The sequence below is a fragment of the Mustela erminea genome, chromosome 3 (assembly GCF_009829155.1).
Source record: "Mustela erminea isolate mMusErm1 chromosome 3, mMusErm1.Pri, whole genome shotgun sequence".
Lineage (NCBI taxonomy): Eukaryota > Metazoa > Chordata > Mammalia > Carnivora > Mustelidae > Mustela > Mustela erminea.
The window spans coordinates 131,396,926-131,412,719 of NC_045616.1; the positions used below are offsets into that span (position 1 = coordinate 131,396,926).

Below are 15,794 nucleotides of genomic sequence, written 5' to 3' on the forward strand. Positions count from 1 at the left end.
AGAATTTACTTAGGCTTTAACATATAAAAAAATCTGTTGTTCCTTGTTTTGTAATACACCACAGTTAAGAGCATTTGTAACTGCTATGGTCTACAAATTATTCTCCAATTGTTGGGGGATGGAAAAGTACAAAAAGCACCCAGTAGCACCCTCAAAACTATACCAATCAGTGCGGAACCCAAGTGGTTCACAAGGGTCACGAAGGCAAAATGGAAATTTCCATTTCTGAAGAGAAAGTTATGGTTTTCTCAAGTTCTAAATCTATACAATACTTGACTCCCTTGAGGAGTAATTCCTTATTTGCCTTGTCAACCACTGGTATAAAGGGCATGGCAGTTTGGAATCCAATAGCAGCAACCCTTTTGTGCAATGTTCAGCACTTATGAACCATGTCTCTTATTAATTAGAAAAAAAAAATACTAAGGGCCTACCATTCATTAAGCACAATGTATAATTTAAAAAAAAAAATACAGAGTTCACCAACTCATAAAGAACTATAAAGCAGTGTTACCTGTTTAATTAACAATTGATCATGATGCTCCAAAAAGAGTCGGGGAGGGTGGTCTGTGGTTCTTAAAATCACACTAAAAATGATGTAAATCTTTATACTTAGAAAACACAAAGGCATTTTTATAGTAAAACTTGTTGAAAAGCAACGTTAAATAAAAATCTTAGTTGCATAAGATTAAGCGAAAAGGTGGGGCAGAGACAGGGAGACATTTTCCTTATACCAAGATGCTCTATCAGAATGTTCATATTTATCAAAAAAGAGCCTCGTTATTAATGTTTGAGGACTAGAACTGGACTAGGACGTGATTACACAGGATACATTGCAGAGATAAAACAGGGAATGTGGACAGAAACTAGATTATGGCATTCCTTATTGCCCTGCACTGTGAAAGATCAAAACCACCAAAAACATGAACCAAAAAAGATTTTAGATAAAGACGAGGGTTAGTTATTTGGACATATTGAATTTAAAATTATCTAAGTGAAGACATTTAATAGGCAGTTAGAAAGAAGGCTCAGAGAGCAGAAGCTGGGATTCAAGTTGCAAGTCTAGAAGTAAGCTTAACATTACAGGTGTCAGAAGCAGCCATGGCTATGAATGACATCACCTAAGAATAAGTTTAAAAAAGAGAGAGAGAGAGAGAGAGAAAGGAAAAGGGGGAGAAGAGGGATAAAGAGAAAAAAGATAGACCTCCAGGGGAAGAATAATACCTAAAAGGTAGGCAGAAAAAAAAAGAAGCCCCAGGGGAAATGAGGAAAGGCAGAGACTGGCTTTCAACAGCGTGCAGGCAATCTCTTTTCTTCTAAAAATGGGGAAAATGAGTAGGGCAAAGCCAAGAAATAGAAGTTTATGTCCTCATAGTCTTAAATTTCTGTAAGATAGGACCAAGAGCCATATGCTATGGGAGAGGATGGGACAGAGGACCTCATGAGGAAAGTGAGAGGTTTCGATTAGTCACCATGGTAGGAGAGGAGCCACACCAGAAACAAACAGAAGGCTTGTACTGAGGGCTCTCCTAAAGTCAAAGCTGAGATACTTATAGGGATTACACTTTCAATGGCTGCATGTATTTCACATGGGATGCAGCATTCCAGAAAAGGTGGGTGACAGGATTAATTCAACACTGACACTTGCAGAATGGTCAGACTGAAGGACAAGGGGACAGTGGACTTGAAGGGACTGTGAAGAGTACTTCATCTGGTATCCCATATTAGGCTGAGGCTGGATAGGGAAGGAAGAAAATCTCAAAGGGGCTGATGGTTTAGGAGAAGGAAGAACAGTCAAGAAAATGGGGCTGTGAAGAAGCTAAAGAGATAGAGTAGAAATAAAGGAGAAAGAAAAATCAGTAAAAATGAGGAAGTGAAAAGCTGGAAAGATATGAATTATCATCAATTAATGAAATTTAAGGATTTCAGAAAGAAAAACTCAGGATGGTGATATTCATTCAAGGTGTAGCCATGGGAGTTAAGTTCCTGGAATGTGATGAAGTCACTGGTACAGAAGTCAAGGATATCAGCAAATTATTAGATCATCCCAAGATGACAATAGGAGTTGAGGTAGACAATAAGCAAGATAGCAAGTTAGGTTCTCTGGCCTTTATCACTCATCTCTACTATTAAAGACAAAAATATTAAAATTTCAATACCTATGAAAAGGGGCACTCTAAACACAAACGAGTTAATGATGGACTAACCTAACTTGATTTCATCTTCATTACTCATTTGATAAACCATCCATTTTCTTTTAAATAAAATTGGAAAATCACTTGAAAATTTTTACTTAATGCCCAATAGCATAAAAATTGTAAATGCCATGAGTAATGGTAAAACAAAAAATGAAACATTTCTTTTGTAGCATCTTTCATTATTTATCTATTCTGGAAATGGAGTCTGAATACTAGTCATAATTTTTTATTTTGCCAATTTTTACGTCTTTAGAATATATCTAAAGCGATAAGTTGACTTGATTTTAATCTCTGAAGCAGAGCAAACTTCAAGACAGATTTTAAAATAATCTGAAGATATTTGAAATGGTCAATTTATATCACAAAAAAGCTAATAATTAAAACTTTAGCTTTATCTAAACTCTAATCCTACTTATTATTAGTTATAGAACATCTGCAGTTCAGGCTGAGTTAGAATAACATACATGCCATCTTAAACATTAAAGAATCGTTCTTTCATAGATTTAAAAATATATAATGAAAAATGGTGATGGCATTAAAAATAGGTAACCACGCTGGGTATCTTTATGTAGTGTAACATTCTTAAACAGTGTCAATATGTCTTCTTTTCTGGAACTTTTCCATTTCATGGGTTGTTTTGTTTTCCTCTTGGAAAAGGAATAGATAACTTACTGGTTAGTGTGATGCTGAAAAAAGTTTAAAATTTGTTTTGCATTTGTTGTATTCCATTCTTGCTCTTTCAGGGGTCCTTCACACACAAATACATACTTTTTCAAAATTTTTTCTCCTACTTCTCGGAAATCCAGAGGTTCTTTTTGTGTTGTGTAGCTTGCTCCAGAAACACCAGAATCCACTTCGTGATTTTCTGGCTGTTGATCTGCACAATGCTTCAATCCCCAGTAACACATTTCTCCACTGTACATCATAGCCAGCAAATGAATGTCACTAAATATTCCTGGGAAAATCATTTAGGTTGAGAAATTAGAATTTAAATGTTTAAAAAGATAACCTGGCTACTAAACTCTAATCAATTCCTTTTATGTCATTAAGCATTTTTCCTCTTCATTTAACAATTACCCGAGAAAAGCTGAATTATCACTAATACATTCCTTATGTAATTGGCATCTCTATCTCTATTTACTTATAAAAGAGGTCCATCACCCGCACCCCCCAGGGTACTGTCAGAGAATTTTTAAAAAATAATTATTTAGACCATTTGTTCTTAACCTTTAGGGGATTCTCTTTAGGCCCTCTCTGAGAAGCTAATATAATCAATGGAACCTCTCCCGGAATATATACCCCAAATTCTCCATAAAATTTCAGAGTATTTGGAGACTCCCTAAATCTCATCCATGAAGACAACTTCTATTTTGGGATATATTCTAGGATCAGCAATACAGTACCAGTCAAGTATTCTACACCTCCTGTATTTCTATAAGAGGCTACAGAAATTATCATACATAAATATAACCCTAGGAGGCCATATAATTCTAAATTATGAAAGATGTTAAATTACATCCAAGATACTTTATATTCCCCAGGAAAAAGGAATACAATGTAGGGTTGCCATCAAGAATTAAAAGCATTCTTATTATGAAATAAAGTTATATAATTAAATATTTATGGCACACTAAGTATATTAATTTGGTAGACATATAGACCTAGAATCGAAAGATTTGGGTATAAATTACTGACTATGGGACGCCTGGGTGGCTCAGTTGGTTAAGCAGCTGCCTTCGGCTCAGGTCATGATCCCAGCGTCCTGGGATCGAGTCCCACATCGGGCTCCTTGCTCCGCAGGGAGCCTGCTTCTCCCTCTGACTCTGCCTTCCACTCTGTCTGCCTATGCTCACTCTCACTCACTCTCTCTCTGACAAATAAATAAATAAAATCTTTAAAAATAAATAAATAAATAAATAAATAAATAAATAAATAAATAAATTACTGACTATGATTTTGGAAAACTTTGAGCCTAGGTTTGCAAATCTGAAAAAACCCTTATTTTATGGAGTTGTCTTAAGGAATACATAAATAAAAATATATAAAAGAGTTTTAGAAACCAAAAAATGCTATTAAGATACATTAACTTCTCGAAGCAGCTAGAATACAAATAAATGATTTACTCTAACGTATGATTAGAAAAGTTTACCTCACATCAATGAGTATCATAATCTCAGCTGCTCACCTAATATGGCTCATCAGAAATGACTATGATGGTACCAGAGATATACAAATAGAAGAAATATCCAACATTCAAATCTATCATAGTCTCTATTGTCTTGAATCTACTGCAAGCTTTTTAGTCTCAGAATTTGTCCCTACAGTTATCCCCTTCACTTCACCTCAAATTGAGGTTCTAGTACCACCAAGAGAAAAACAGGGTTAGCAGGAGACGACTTGTTAAACCATCAATAAAAGAAATAGTCACTTAAGAGTAGAATCTGAGGCCTACGTTCATGAAAATGATAGGCTACTCTACATTAATTATGCTTTCTATGAATAAAACATTATATACATATTGTAAACGTGCTATGTACTATGTTTAAGTATAAACACTTATTATTGTAAATGATACATAGATATTAATAAATATAACCATTTCTTTTCACTATTCCTTTAGTTAAAAGATCATAAACCTCAGAGAGGAAGCATTAGATGTTATTCAGAATTATATTTTGTATCAGTTATGGCATTTTGTTGAATGCATGTTGTTTTTATTTTTGTGATCCTATACCTTGTCTAATTCCTCCTAAAAAGAATGGTAGAGGGGAGTAAAAAGATAGAAACAAAAATGGAAGGATGGATGAACTTTAAAGCAGGCTAGAGCTTTGGGAGGACGAACAAAGGTATGTCTCACAAAGTGAAGCCGCTTGGGAATGGTGAGAGGAGTTGTCTGCCTAGGGGACATATGGGATCCAATTTGCGCCCAAGTCTAAGCCTCATTCTTTCTTTTCTTTCTTTCTTTCTTCTTTTTTTTTTTTTTAAAGATTTTATGTATTTATTTGACAGAGAGAAATTACAAGTAGATGGAGAGGCAGGCAGAGAGAGAGAGAGGGAAGCAGGCTCCCTGCTGAGCAGAGAGCCCGATGCGGGACTCGATCCCAGGACCCTGAGATCATGACCTGAGCCGAAGGCAGCGGCTTAACCCACTGAGCCACCCAGGCGCCCCAGCCTCATTCTTTCTTTTAACAAGGAGTGACTGCTGAACAGGGTACACAGGTACCCCGTGAAAAAATGTTACTAGAGAGAATGAATGGCTATATGCTGAAGTGTTTTTCTCAAACTTGAGCCTACATTAGGATTACCTGGACATGCTAACATGTTGATTGCTGCACCCCCAACTCTAGAGCTTCAGATTCGAGTATAGGGTTGAGCCTGAGAATGTGCATTTTTCACAAGTCGTAGCGCTTATGGTGATTTTGAACCAGAGACTATGCTAAGCTACTGCTGTTAAGTATCAACAGAAGAGATGAACAATGTAAATTAGGTACTTTCTCCCTTTCAACTTCCCCAAGGATTCCACTACTCTGTAGCTGTAGAGTTTTTGTTCCTATGAACTTTCCTTCATATTTTTTTTTTTAAGATTTTGTTTATTTGACAGAGAGAGATCAGAAATAGGCAGAGAGGCAGGCAGAGAGAGAGGGAGGGAAGCAGGCTCCCTGCTGAGCAGAGAGCCCTATGTGGGACTCGATCCCAGGATCCTGAGATCATGACCTGAGCCAAAGGCGAGGCTTAACCCACTCAATATTTTTTCTCTTAATGCTCTGCATGGTTTTCAATAAAACATTCCACTTTGCACTATGCAAGTCAGTGCACTTGGTAAAACATATGTGATAATGGAGGACGCAGGTAGGGAAGAGGAGAATAACCCATGAAGTGAGAACGGGGGCAGAAAGACTTCTATAGGAAGGAAAAAAAAAAAAAAGGTAGCTAGGTTGATATCCACTAGGAAGAGTGATGTCTAAAATCTGGCGCATCCTATTATGGAAGCTTCCTTTTTTTAAAAAAAAAAAAGATGTTATTTATTTATTTGACAGGAAGAGATCACAAGTAGGCAGAGAGGCAGGCAGAGAGAGAGAGAGGTGGAAGCAGGCTCCCTGCCTGCTGAGCAAAGAGCCCGGGACCCTGGGGTCATGACCTGAGTTGAGGCAGAGGCTTTAACCCACTGAGGCACCCAGGCCAATTATGGGAGGTTCTTAAAAACAAATTCTCACACTCCATATATTGAACTGACCCTGCAGGGGGTATATAGAAATCTGTTAATTTTTAACAAGCTACCAGGCAATTAGTAATGCTAGTTCAGAGCTGCTTCTTTCGGGGATCTAAAATCCCAATTTCTGGGTTAAGCTACGAGCCAAAATGCTGCTGAGAAGGCTCCAGGGAGGTCCTCAATGGTATGAAAAAGGTCAGAAACCAAGGGTGTGCCAAGCTCAGGAGTACTTGATTTAATCCCTTGACTCCAGAGTTATTCTGACAAGGCTATTTCTACAAGGGCCCACAGAAGAATAAGGCTCAGAAATGACATAAAGAGGATTACTGAAGGGGCGCCTGGGTGGCTCAGAGGTTTGAGCCTCTGCCTTCGGCTCAGGTCATGATCCCAGGGTCTTGGGATCGAGTCCCGCATCAGGCTCTCTGCTCAGCAGGGAGCCTGCTTCCTCCTCTCTCTCTGCCTGCCTCTCTGCCTACTTGTGATCTCTGTCTGTCAAATAAATAAAACTTTAAAAAAAAAAAAAAAAGAGGATTACTGAAGACTTTATTTGGTAATTTTTAAAAGCTGAAAATTTAATGGCATAATAAGTAATGTTCAGAGGACAAAATAATTATCTTATCTTGGAAAAAGAAATAACAATCATACTAAGTATTCAGTGCTTTGAGTTTTACCCAAAGTTGGGTAAATTATCATTAAGATCTGGCCACAAAAATATTTTGGTAATTCATATAAACTTTTTAAATTAATATTAAGGATTATTCAGAATTATGCTTCCCCCTCTCTACTGGGGTTTCAGGAGTAATTCAGCCTGTGAAAGACAGGCTTGCTAGCTTCTAACCTACATCTTGAAAAAGAAGTAGGGAAAAGCAAACTGCTTTAGATAACAGCAAGAAGCTAACATCAGAAGAGGACCGAGCCCTATGGCAAAAGTGCTAGGGAACAGATATGTTTTCTTTCTTCCTGGAAAGACTCTTGATTCTTCTGTTGAAGAATCAGTGGAAGCTAGGGGCTAGTGCAATCCAATTACGAGTTAAGAGAAAACACCAGTGGGACGCCACTGGTGGCTCAGTTGGTTGGACAACTGCCTTTGGCTCAGGTCATGATCCCGGAGTCCCGAGATGGAGTCCCGCATCGGGCTCCCAGCTCCACGGGGAGTCTGCTTCTCCCTCTGAGCTTCTCCTCGCTCATGCTTTCTCTTACTGCCTCTCTCTCAATAAATAAATAAAAATGTTTAAAAAAAAAAACCAAAAAAGCAGAGAAGACACCAGTACCAAAAATATCCTAGAGAAAATTCCAGGCCATAAAAGTATCCTACCCTCTGACTGAAATGGGAGAATAAGGTAAATTGGTGATCTTCTTACTTTCTTTCATTTTAAATAGGCTTTGGTGCCAATTCTGCTGTTTCTCTTCTATCAATCCATGTGGGTGGGTAAGATTTTAGAAGGCCATTGCCAATGCAGCTAATCATTGTACTAGTTATCTGAAAGAAGTACTTCCTACAAATATGTCAAAAACCCCATGTTTGTCAAAATAGCACGCCCACTGGAATGGCACTTGGTATTCACAATTTTTAGGACAAATTACTTGCCTGAATTAACAGAAATAACTTTCAGTAGCCAGTCATATGTTAATGATACTTAAATCATGCTGTTTTTTCTAAACTATGTTTTCAATGGAAAAGCCTATACAAGCTAACAAAAAAAAATATTTAAAAATATACTTATAAAATTAAACTATAGAATTTTCCCTAAGTTTTCTTCTTCTTCCCCATATTTGATATTTCCCCATCATGATTTCAGATGGAAGTATAAAAGACAATTTACGCATATAATAGAATGTTATTCACCAGGTATGTGACCTTTAGCAGATCATCTGGCTTATTAGGACCTCAGTTCCTCCATTTATAAGAAGATGGTAAAAATAAGTGGTTCTTCCCTCTCACACCTCAGTCTAAAACCCAAGTGATGAATGAGAGCATCACTTGGGTTTGCAAGGCTTTCAAGTTATCTTACTTAATCTTCACAGTACTTCGAATTTGTTTAAGAATACATAGCAAGGAAAAGAGCTGGAATATAAACCTTAACATTTTTAAGTGCATAGATATTTATGACAGAAACTAACAGTTGCCACCCTATACTCATTCCTCCCTTCTTTCTCGGTTAAGAGATAATTTTATTTGGGATGGCAGTGTATCAGGTAAAGGGCTATCCAGCACATCCCAGGTTCCCTTGTACGTGTATGAAGTCATGTGATTAAATTCTTGCCAGTGAAATGCAGGTGGAAGTTTAAGTGTCAGAAACTTCTAAGAAGGTTGCTCTTTTAGTCTTCGCTGAAAGAAACATCCTTTTGCCATTCTATAGACTGAAACATAGGTGAGGTGAAAGGAGCTCTAGCATGGCACCTGAGTGGCTCAGTCAGTTAAGCATCTGCCTTCAGCTCAGGTCATGATCCCAGGGTCCTGGGATTGAGTCCTGTGTCTGGCTCCTTGCTCACTGGGGAGCTCGCTTCTCCCTTTCTGTCTCCTGGCTGTTGTTCTCACTCTTTATCTCAAATAAATAAAATCTTTAAAAATAAAGAAAGAAAAAGAGAAAGAAAGGAGCCCCAAGAGCACCCTGAGACACTGAGAATGCAGTATCCTCAATGGGAAGTCTTGCTGCACAACTCTGGGAAGCGTTTACATGGTAGTCTATCTATATAAAGTGTCTCCCTCTGAGGCCATAAGCTGTAGTTCTGAAGATGATGGAGGAAAAAGGTAGGAACCTGATGATGCCATAACCAGCTCCAGACCATTTTTATGTGACAGGGCAACATGATATATAATTCTCCCAGAATTGCTAGAAAGAGATTAGCAGTAGTTTTCTGTATTATAGGAGAAGATATTTAAATTTTTTAAAGGCCCTTTTATTATTTTTTGGTGTATAATGTAACCTGAAATTCATTTAAATCAGAGTTAAGTCTAATAAATTTCTTAAGATTTTTTAAAAACCTTCAAAACAGAAAACTTCAAAAAGAGAGCACATTACCTTCACTCAGTAATTTAGCTGTGTCTAAGTCTTGGAAAGAAACTCCTTCATTTAACTGGACAGGACACCGATAATTTAACATCTGTAGCAAGTAACTGATTCCATCAATAAGGTACTAAATGAAAGTCAAAGTCAAAGAATTACAAGTATTACATGTAGAACTGTAGAAACTTCAAATGCTAATTTTCCCCATTCTTTACTCAAGAGAAAATTGGCTAAGATGTAGACCTATCTTATGGTTATTGTATTACAATGGTAGAAGGACCCACCACCCCAAACACTTTTATAAATGTAACCTTCCAAATGCTCCAATTAGCAAAAAACCACGGAGAAAAAAAAATTAACTAAGAACACATGATTCAGTAATATTCCTGCCAAAATGTTATCAGGGGAAAAAAAGGATAAAGATAATAAAGATGAATTCAATAACAATTTATTAAAATATGTATGCACTTATAATTTAGAAAGATTATAATCAAACTTTTGTATCAAGTGTGACCTCTCACTTCCAGGCCCACATAAACCATGTGTACAATTAACTCAAGTTAGACTTCCTAGTGATACTTAACACTAAGATTTACTGATTCAGTCAGAAAAGCCAAGATGAATCAGAGGGCTACAGTATTCTAGCAGCAGGGTCTTATTTAATCTTCACAGTAACTCCAATTTGTTTAAGAATACATAGCTAGTAAGTAAAAGAGCTGGAATATAAACCCAGACTACTGATTCCACCACTTTTCTTAATACATCAAGGACAGCTTTTGAAACTTATAAATGTTAATGATCAAAAATGTATAAGAAATGCCCTTTTACCTTTTTAAGCAAATTGGATTTTCTTGTGAGCCACTCCCTCCTTTTGGTCAGAGAATGACAATACATATAGAGTAGGGCTCCCCGTCTCCAAGAGAGACATTCCAGGAGTTCATCCCCAAGCAAATCACAGGGCTGAAACAACAAAGACATAGCTAAAAAAAGAAACCTTGCATCTGTAAAAATCAAGATTAATTTCAAAATACTGAGCAATTCAGACAACTTTCATTTCACAAAATTTGCCCTTTACTTAGTTACTTACATATGAATGCCTTACTTTGAATCAGAAGTATAGAAATCTATTGCTACATGAAAATTAAAATAACTGGGACGCCTGGGTGGCTCAGTTGGTTAAGCAGCTGCCTTCGGCTCAGGTCATGATCCCAGCGTCCTGGGATCGAGTCCCACATCGGGCTCCTTGCTCCGCAGGGAGCCTGCTTCTCCCTCTGACTCTGCCTTCCACTCTGTCTGCCTGTGCTCGCTCCCGCTCGCTCTCTCTCTCTGACAAATAAATAAATAAAATCTTTAAAAAAAAAAAAAAAAAGAAAAGAAAATTAAAATAACTATTCCTAGTTACATTTTTTTTTTACAAAATAAATGTTTCAGTATGTTAGTAGCTAATTCTAATATATCTAAAATAAAAATTTTTCATAATCTAATTAGAAAGATAACTTTCACTCAATAAGTGGTGTGGGAAAACTGGATAGCTACATGCAAAAGAATGAAAATGGGCTACTTTCTTACATGATAAGCAAAAATATGGATCACAAATCTCAATGTAAGACCTGAAACCATAAAACTCCTAGAAGAAAACACAGGCAGTAATTTCTTTGATATTGGCCTTAGCAAACTTTTCTAGGTATGTCTCCAGGGGCAAGGGAAACAAAAGCAAAAATAAACATAAAAGAAAGAATAAAGGAAGAAAGAAAGAAAGAGAAAACACCAAAATAAAAAGCTTCTGCATAGCAAAGGAAACCATGAGCAAAATTAAAATGTAACCTACTGAATGGGAGAAGATAATGTACAAATGATATAACCAGTAAGGTGTTAATATCCAAAACATTAAAGAATGTATATAACTGGGGCGCCTGGCTGGCTGAGTGGGTTAAAGCCTCTGCCTTAGGCTCAGGTCATGATCCCAGGGTCCTGGGATCGAGTCCCACATGGGGCTCTCTGCTCAGCAGGGAGCTTGCTTCCTCCTCTCTCTCTGCCTGCTTCTCTGCCTACTTGTGATCTGTGCCTGTCAAATAAATAAATAAAATCTTAAAAAAAAAAAAAAAAGAACATATACAACTTAACACACACACACAAAACAAATCATCTGACCAAAGAGTGAACAGAGGACCTGAGCAGATATTTTTCAAAAGAAGACATACAGAGAAGGCGAAAGGGCACATGAAGATGCTCAACATCACTAACCATCAGGGAAATGCAAATCAAAGCAACGAGATATCACCTTGTACCTATCAGAATGGCTAGAATAAAAAAGACAAGAAATAACAAGTGAGGGCGCCTGGGTGGCTCAGTGGGTTAAAGCCTCTGCCTTTGGCTCAGGTCATGATCCCAGAGTCCTGGGATCCAGCCCTGCACTGGGCTACTGGGCTTTCTGCTCAAGAGGGAGCCTGCCTCTTCCTCTCTCTCTGCCTACTGGTGATTTCTGTCAAATAAATAAATAAAATCTTTAAAAAAAGAAAAGAAAAGAAAAGAAAAATAACAAGTGTTGGTAAGGATGTGGAGAAAAAGGAATCATCATACACTGTAGGTGGCAATATAAATCAGTGCAGCCACTGTAGAAAACATATGGAGGTTCCTCAAAATAAAAACAGAACTACCATCTGATCCACTGATGGATCCACTAGTATGTAATTCCATTAGTGTGTATTTACCCAAAGCAAAGACTAACTTGAAAAAAAAATACACAAACTCCTATGTTTATTATAGCATGATTTACAATAGCCAAGATATGGAAGCAATCCAAATGTCCATCTATAGATAAATGGGTAAAGATGTGGTGTATATATACAAAGGATTATTATTCAACCATAAAAAAGAATGAGATCTTGCCATTTTTTACAACATGGGCAGACTCAGTATCATGCTAAGTGAAATAAGTCAGACAGAGAAAGACAAATACCATATGATTTCACTAATATGTGAAATCTAAAAAAAAACAAAACAAATGAAAAAACAAACAAAAAGCAGAATCAGACTCATAACTACAGAGAACAAAATGATGGTTGCCAGAGGGATGGACAAAATGGGTGAAGGTGAGTACAGGCTTCCAGTTATGGAATGAGTTAAGTCACAGGGGAAAAAGGTACAATGGTACTGAAATAGCCTTGTAAGATGTAGCTACACTTATGAGCATAGCATAACATACAGAGCTGTCGAATCACTATCTTGTACACTTGAAACTAATGTGACATTGTATGTCAACAATATCTCAATAAAAAATAATTTTAAAAAAGGGTAACTTTTCAGAAATATGTTACCTGAAACAAGATCACACTTATCTGTACAACTGCTAGAATAAAATAATGAAGATATATAAAAAAACAGTTTTAATAAATTGAACCTTTTAGTGACGCCTGGGTGGCTCAGTGCATTAAGCATCTGCCTCCAGCTCAGGTCATGATCCCTGCGTCCTGGGATGGAGTTCCACATCCCGCTTAGCCAGGAGCCTGCTTGTCCCTCTGCCTCTGCCCCTCCTCTCTCCACTCTTGCTCTCTCACATGTGCACACACTCTTTCTCTCTCTCTCAAATAAATAAAATCTTTTTATTTTTTAAAGATTTTATTTATTCATTTGACAGAGACCACAAGTAGGCAGAGAGAGAGAGAGAGAGAGAGAGAGAGAAGCAGGCTCCCTGCTGAGCAGAGAGCCGGATGCGGGACTCGATCCCAGAACCCTGAGATCATGACCTGAGCCGAAGACAGCGGCTTAACCCACTGAGCCACCCAGGTGCCCTCAAATAAATAAAATCTTAAACAAATAAATAAGCAAGGCTATTTCCTGAGTTAAGATTTCTAAAATGAGGTTGTTGTGATTTCATTCTTTATTCCTATTAAAAAAAAATAAATCAACCAAACTTTTACTATGATGTATCATTTAAAATTTGGGATTATGTTTTTCCACAGTTAGCATCCCCCGATAAACACATAGAGGAAAAAAAAAATATCCTAGGTAAAGAGAGCCAGCAGGCAGTTAAAGAATTATTTGCTTAAAAGAGTAGCAGGGTCTAGAGATAAAAATCTTGGAATCATCTAAACAGGACACTAAAAAGCATGTGAACAAGTTATGAAGCAAAGACAGAACAGAGAGGATCAGAGATGAGGAAGATATCCTTGGCAAGGGCCTATCCTTCCAGGATGGCAGAGAGGGGAGATGCCTGGGAAAGAATAAGAGCAAGGCCCTGAGACATGAAGAGGAGCCTGCAGGACCTCAAACGGATGGTGTAATCAATGGGAAGGAAAGCAGCAAATGTCCAGGGGGATGAGAACTGTAAAAAGGACATAAGAGATGTGGTAATTAGATCACTGGGGACTTTAGGGAAAACAGTACCTGCAAAAGTAAAGGGAACAGAAACAGCAAATATCTGTGTTTAGAAAATCATCAGGCACCATCAATTACAACACAATTCCATCATACAAATATTCTGAAACATATATGTGATACTTTAGTTATGATGCTGGTCTGAAGTGTTAAACTCTCATATATCACTCCTTTAACCTTAATTTAAAATAGAGACAAACACACATTCCAGAGGAAAAACTACAGATTCTGAAGAGCAATACAGCAAGAATCAGCACCATTTCAGTATAATTTATAGGACTGCAAAACTTACTTTTGGATGCATATTATTTTCTTTAACTAAAATTTCTGGTTCTGAAAGAAAACTGATCAGCTCTTTTACTTTCTGTGAAGAATCTTCAGGAAAATCTTCATCTACTAGTTTGTTCTCCTCAAAATATGTCATGTCCAAGATTGCCTGAAATAAAAGGGAAAAAAAAGAATATTCATAAAAACATGAGTAATTTGTACAGTTTAACCTTACATATACAGATGCTTTATTAGACAGTTAAATCTTCAGCACAATATTTAAATTTGAAAAGTTGGAAAATATGTCTAAAAAATATTATCTGTATATGTAAAGAATCTGTAAATATATAGAACAATATAATCTGAGATGCACTTTATAGGAAACTTCATAGGTATTTTACTAAAATACTGAATTAATGATCTTGCTTCTCTCAAAAAAATAAGTAAATAAAGTGGAGACTTTGGATAAGCTAATCACATATAATTATGAAAAATAAAATTATTATGCTCTTTGCAATTTACACCTAATACTTCTTGAACATTTTCTTAATGCTTGCTATATCAATTTAAGGTCAATAGCTCTAGTTTTACATATATAATCTTCAAAGGATTTGCTTCCTCAAGTGCGGAACCAGCATTTGGGTGATATGTATCCTACCACCCAATAAAGGCAGCATTATCACCAACATTATGCAATTTAAACACCAAATCCCTAGCATTCCTAAATACAGGGATGCTCTGTTCAAGTACCTTAAAACTAACCAACCCTTTCTCTTTTTTTAATTTATTAGACCAAGACTAAGGAAACTGAGTTCTACCACTAATCACCTAACTAACCCAGGACAAGACTATTTTCTTTTGTTGTTAAAATGAAGAAATTGCTTTTCAAAGCTCCTTGCTTTGAGGATAAAATGAATTAACATCTGTAAAGCACATAGAACACGAACTAGCACACAGGATTACTTAATTGATAAGTGTTCTTGTTTGGAAGGGTTAAGCCACAAAGGGCAAGATCATTATCTTATGGATAATTACCTGTTGATTCAGAACCAAAATTAGGGTCCAAGGAAGCCTAGAGAATTTAAATCTATATCTCTAGGCCTTTCATCTTATCTTTAGGAGTAAATTAAAACATTTAGGGTCACTTGGCTGGCTCAGTCAGTAGAGCATGTGACACTTCGTCTCAGGGTCATGAGTTTAAAGCCCCATGCTGGGCATGGAGCCTACAAAAAAAATAAATAATAAATAAAATGTTGAGAACTCTCCCACGTGAAAGACATGAAACAAGCACTGAGTCTTCCAAAGGGAAAGTAAGCCAGGCAAAGCTCTGACAAATAACAGCGGGCCTTTGGGGTTTTTGAGTCCAGTTTTTACAGGCTCATTGAACCATGATATCTGAAGGCAGAACCCAGCTTCCTAATAGAAAACAGAGTGCCAGGCACCTAAGTGCTACACGTGTGTACTTGGGAAGCTTATCCACATTTAGTTCCTATAACCACTTCATCTTTACTGTATCTTCGCAATCATGTAAGAGCCTGGGAAACACTCGGTCAACTATAAAGTGCTACAGGAATGTTAGTTACATAATTGAATTATGTTTCTTTCTTTTTTTTTTTTTTTTAAGATTTTATTTATCTATTTGACAGACAGAGATCACAAGTAGGCAGAGAGGCAGGCAAAGAGAGAGAGAGGAAAGCAGGCTCCCTGCTGAACAGAGAGCCCGATGCGGGGCTCGAC

The 15,794-nt window shown here is 37.1% G+C and overlaps 1 protein-coding gene across 2 annotated transcripts in view; it reads right to left on the bottom strand.

Moving 5' to 3' along the window:
• Positions 1 to 465: 465 nt before the first annotated feature.
• C3H5orf51 (chromosome 3 C5orf51 homolog) overlaps positions 466 to 15,794 on the bottom strand; it is a 40,674-nt gene continuing 25,345 nt past the window's right edge. For both annotated transcript variants that reach the window (XM_032337503.1, XM_032337502.1), the window contains 4 exons: positions 14,083 to 14,226; positions 10,242 to 10,373; positions 9,429 to 9,543; positions 466 to 3,150 (listed from right to left, as the gene is read on the bottom strand). In XM_032337503.1, coding sequence (XP_032193394.1) covers positions 2,864 to 3,150; positions 9,429 to 9,543; positions 10,242 to 10,373; positions 14,083 to 14,226 — 678 coding nt within the window. In that variant the 3' untranslated portion in view covers positions 466 to 2,863. The remainder of the gene's footprint in view (positions 3,151 to 9,428; positions 9,544 to 10,241; positions 10,374 to 14,082; positions 14,227 to 15,794) is intronic.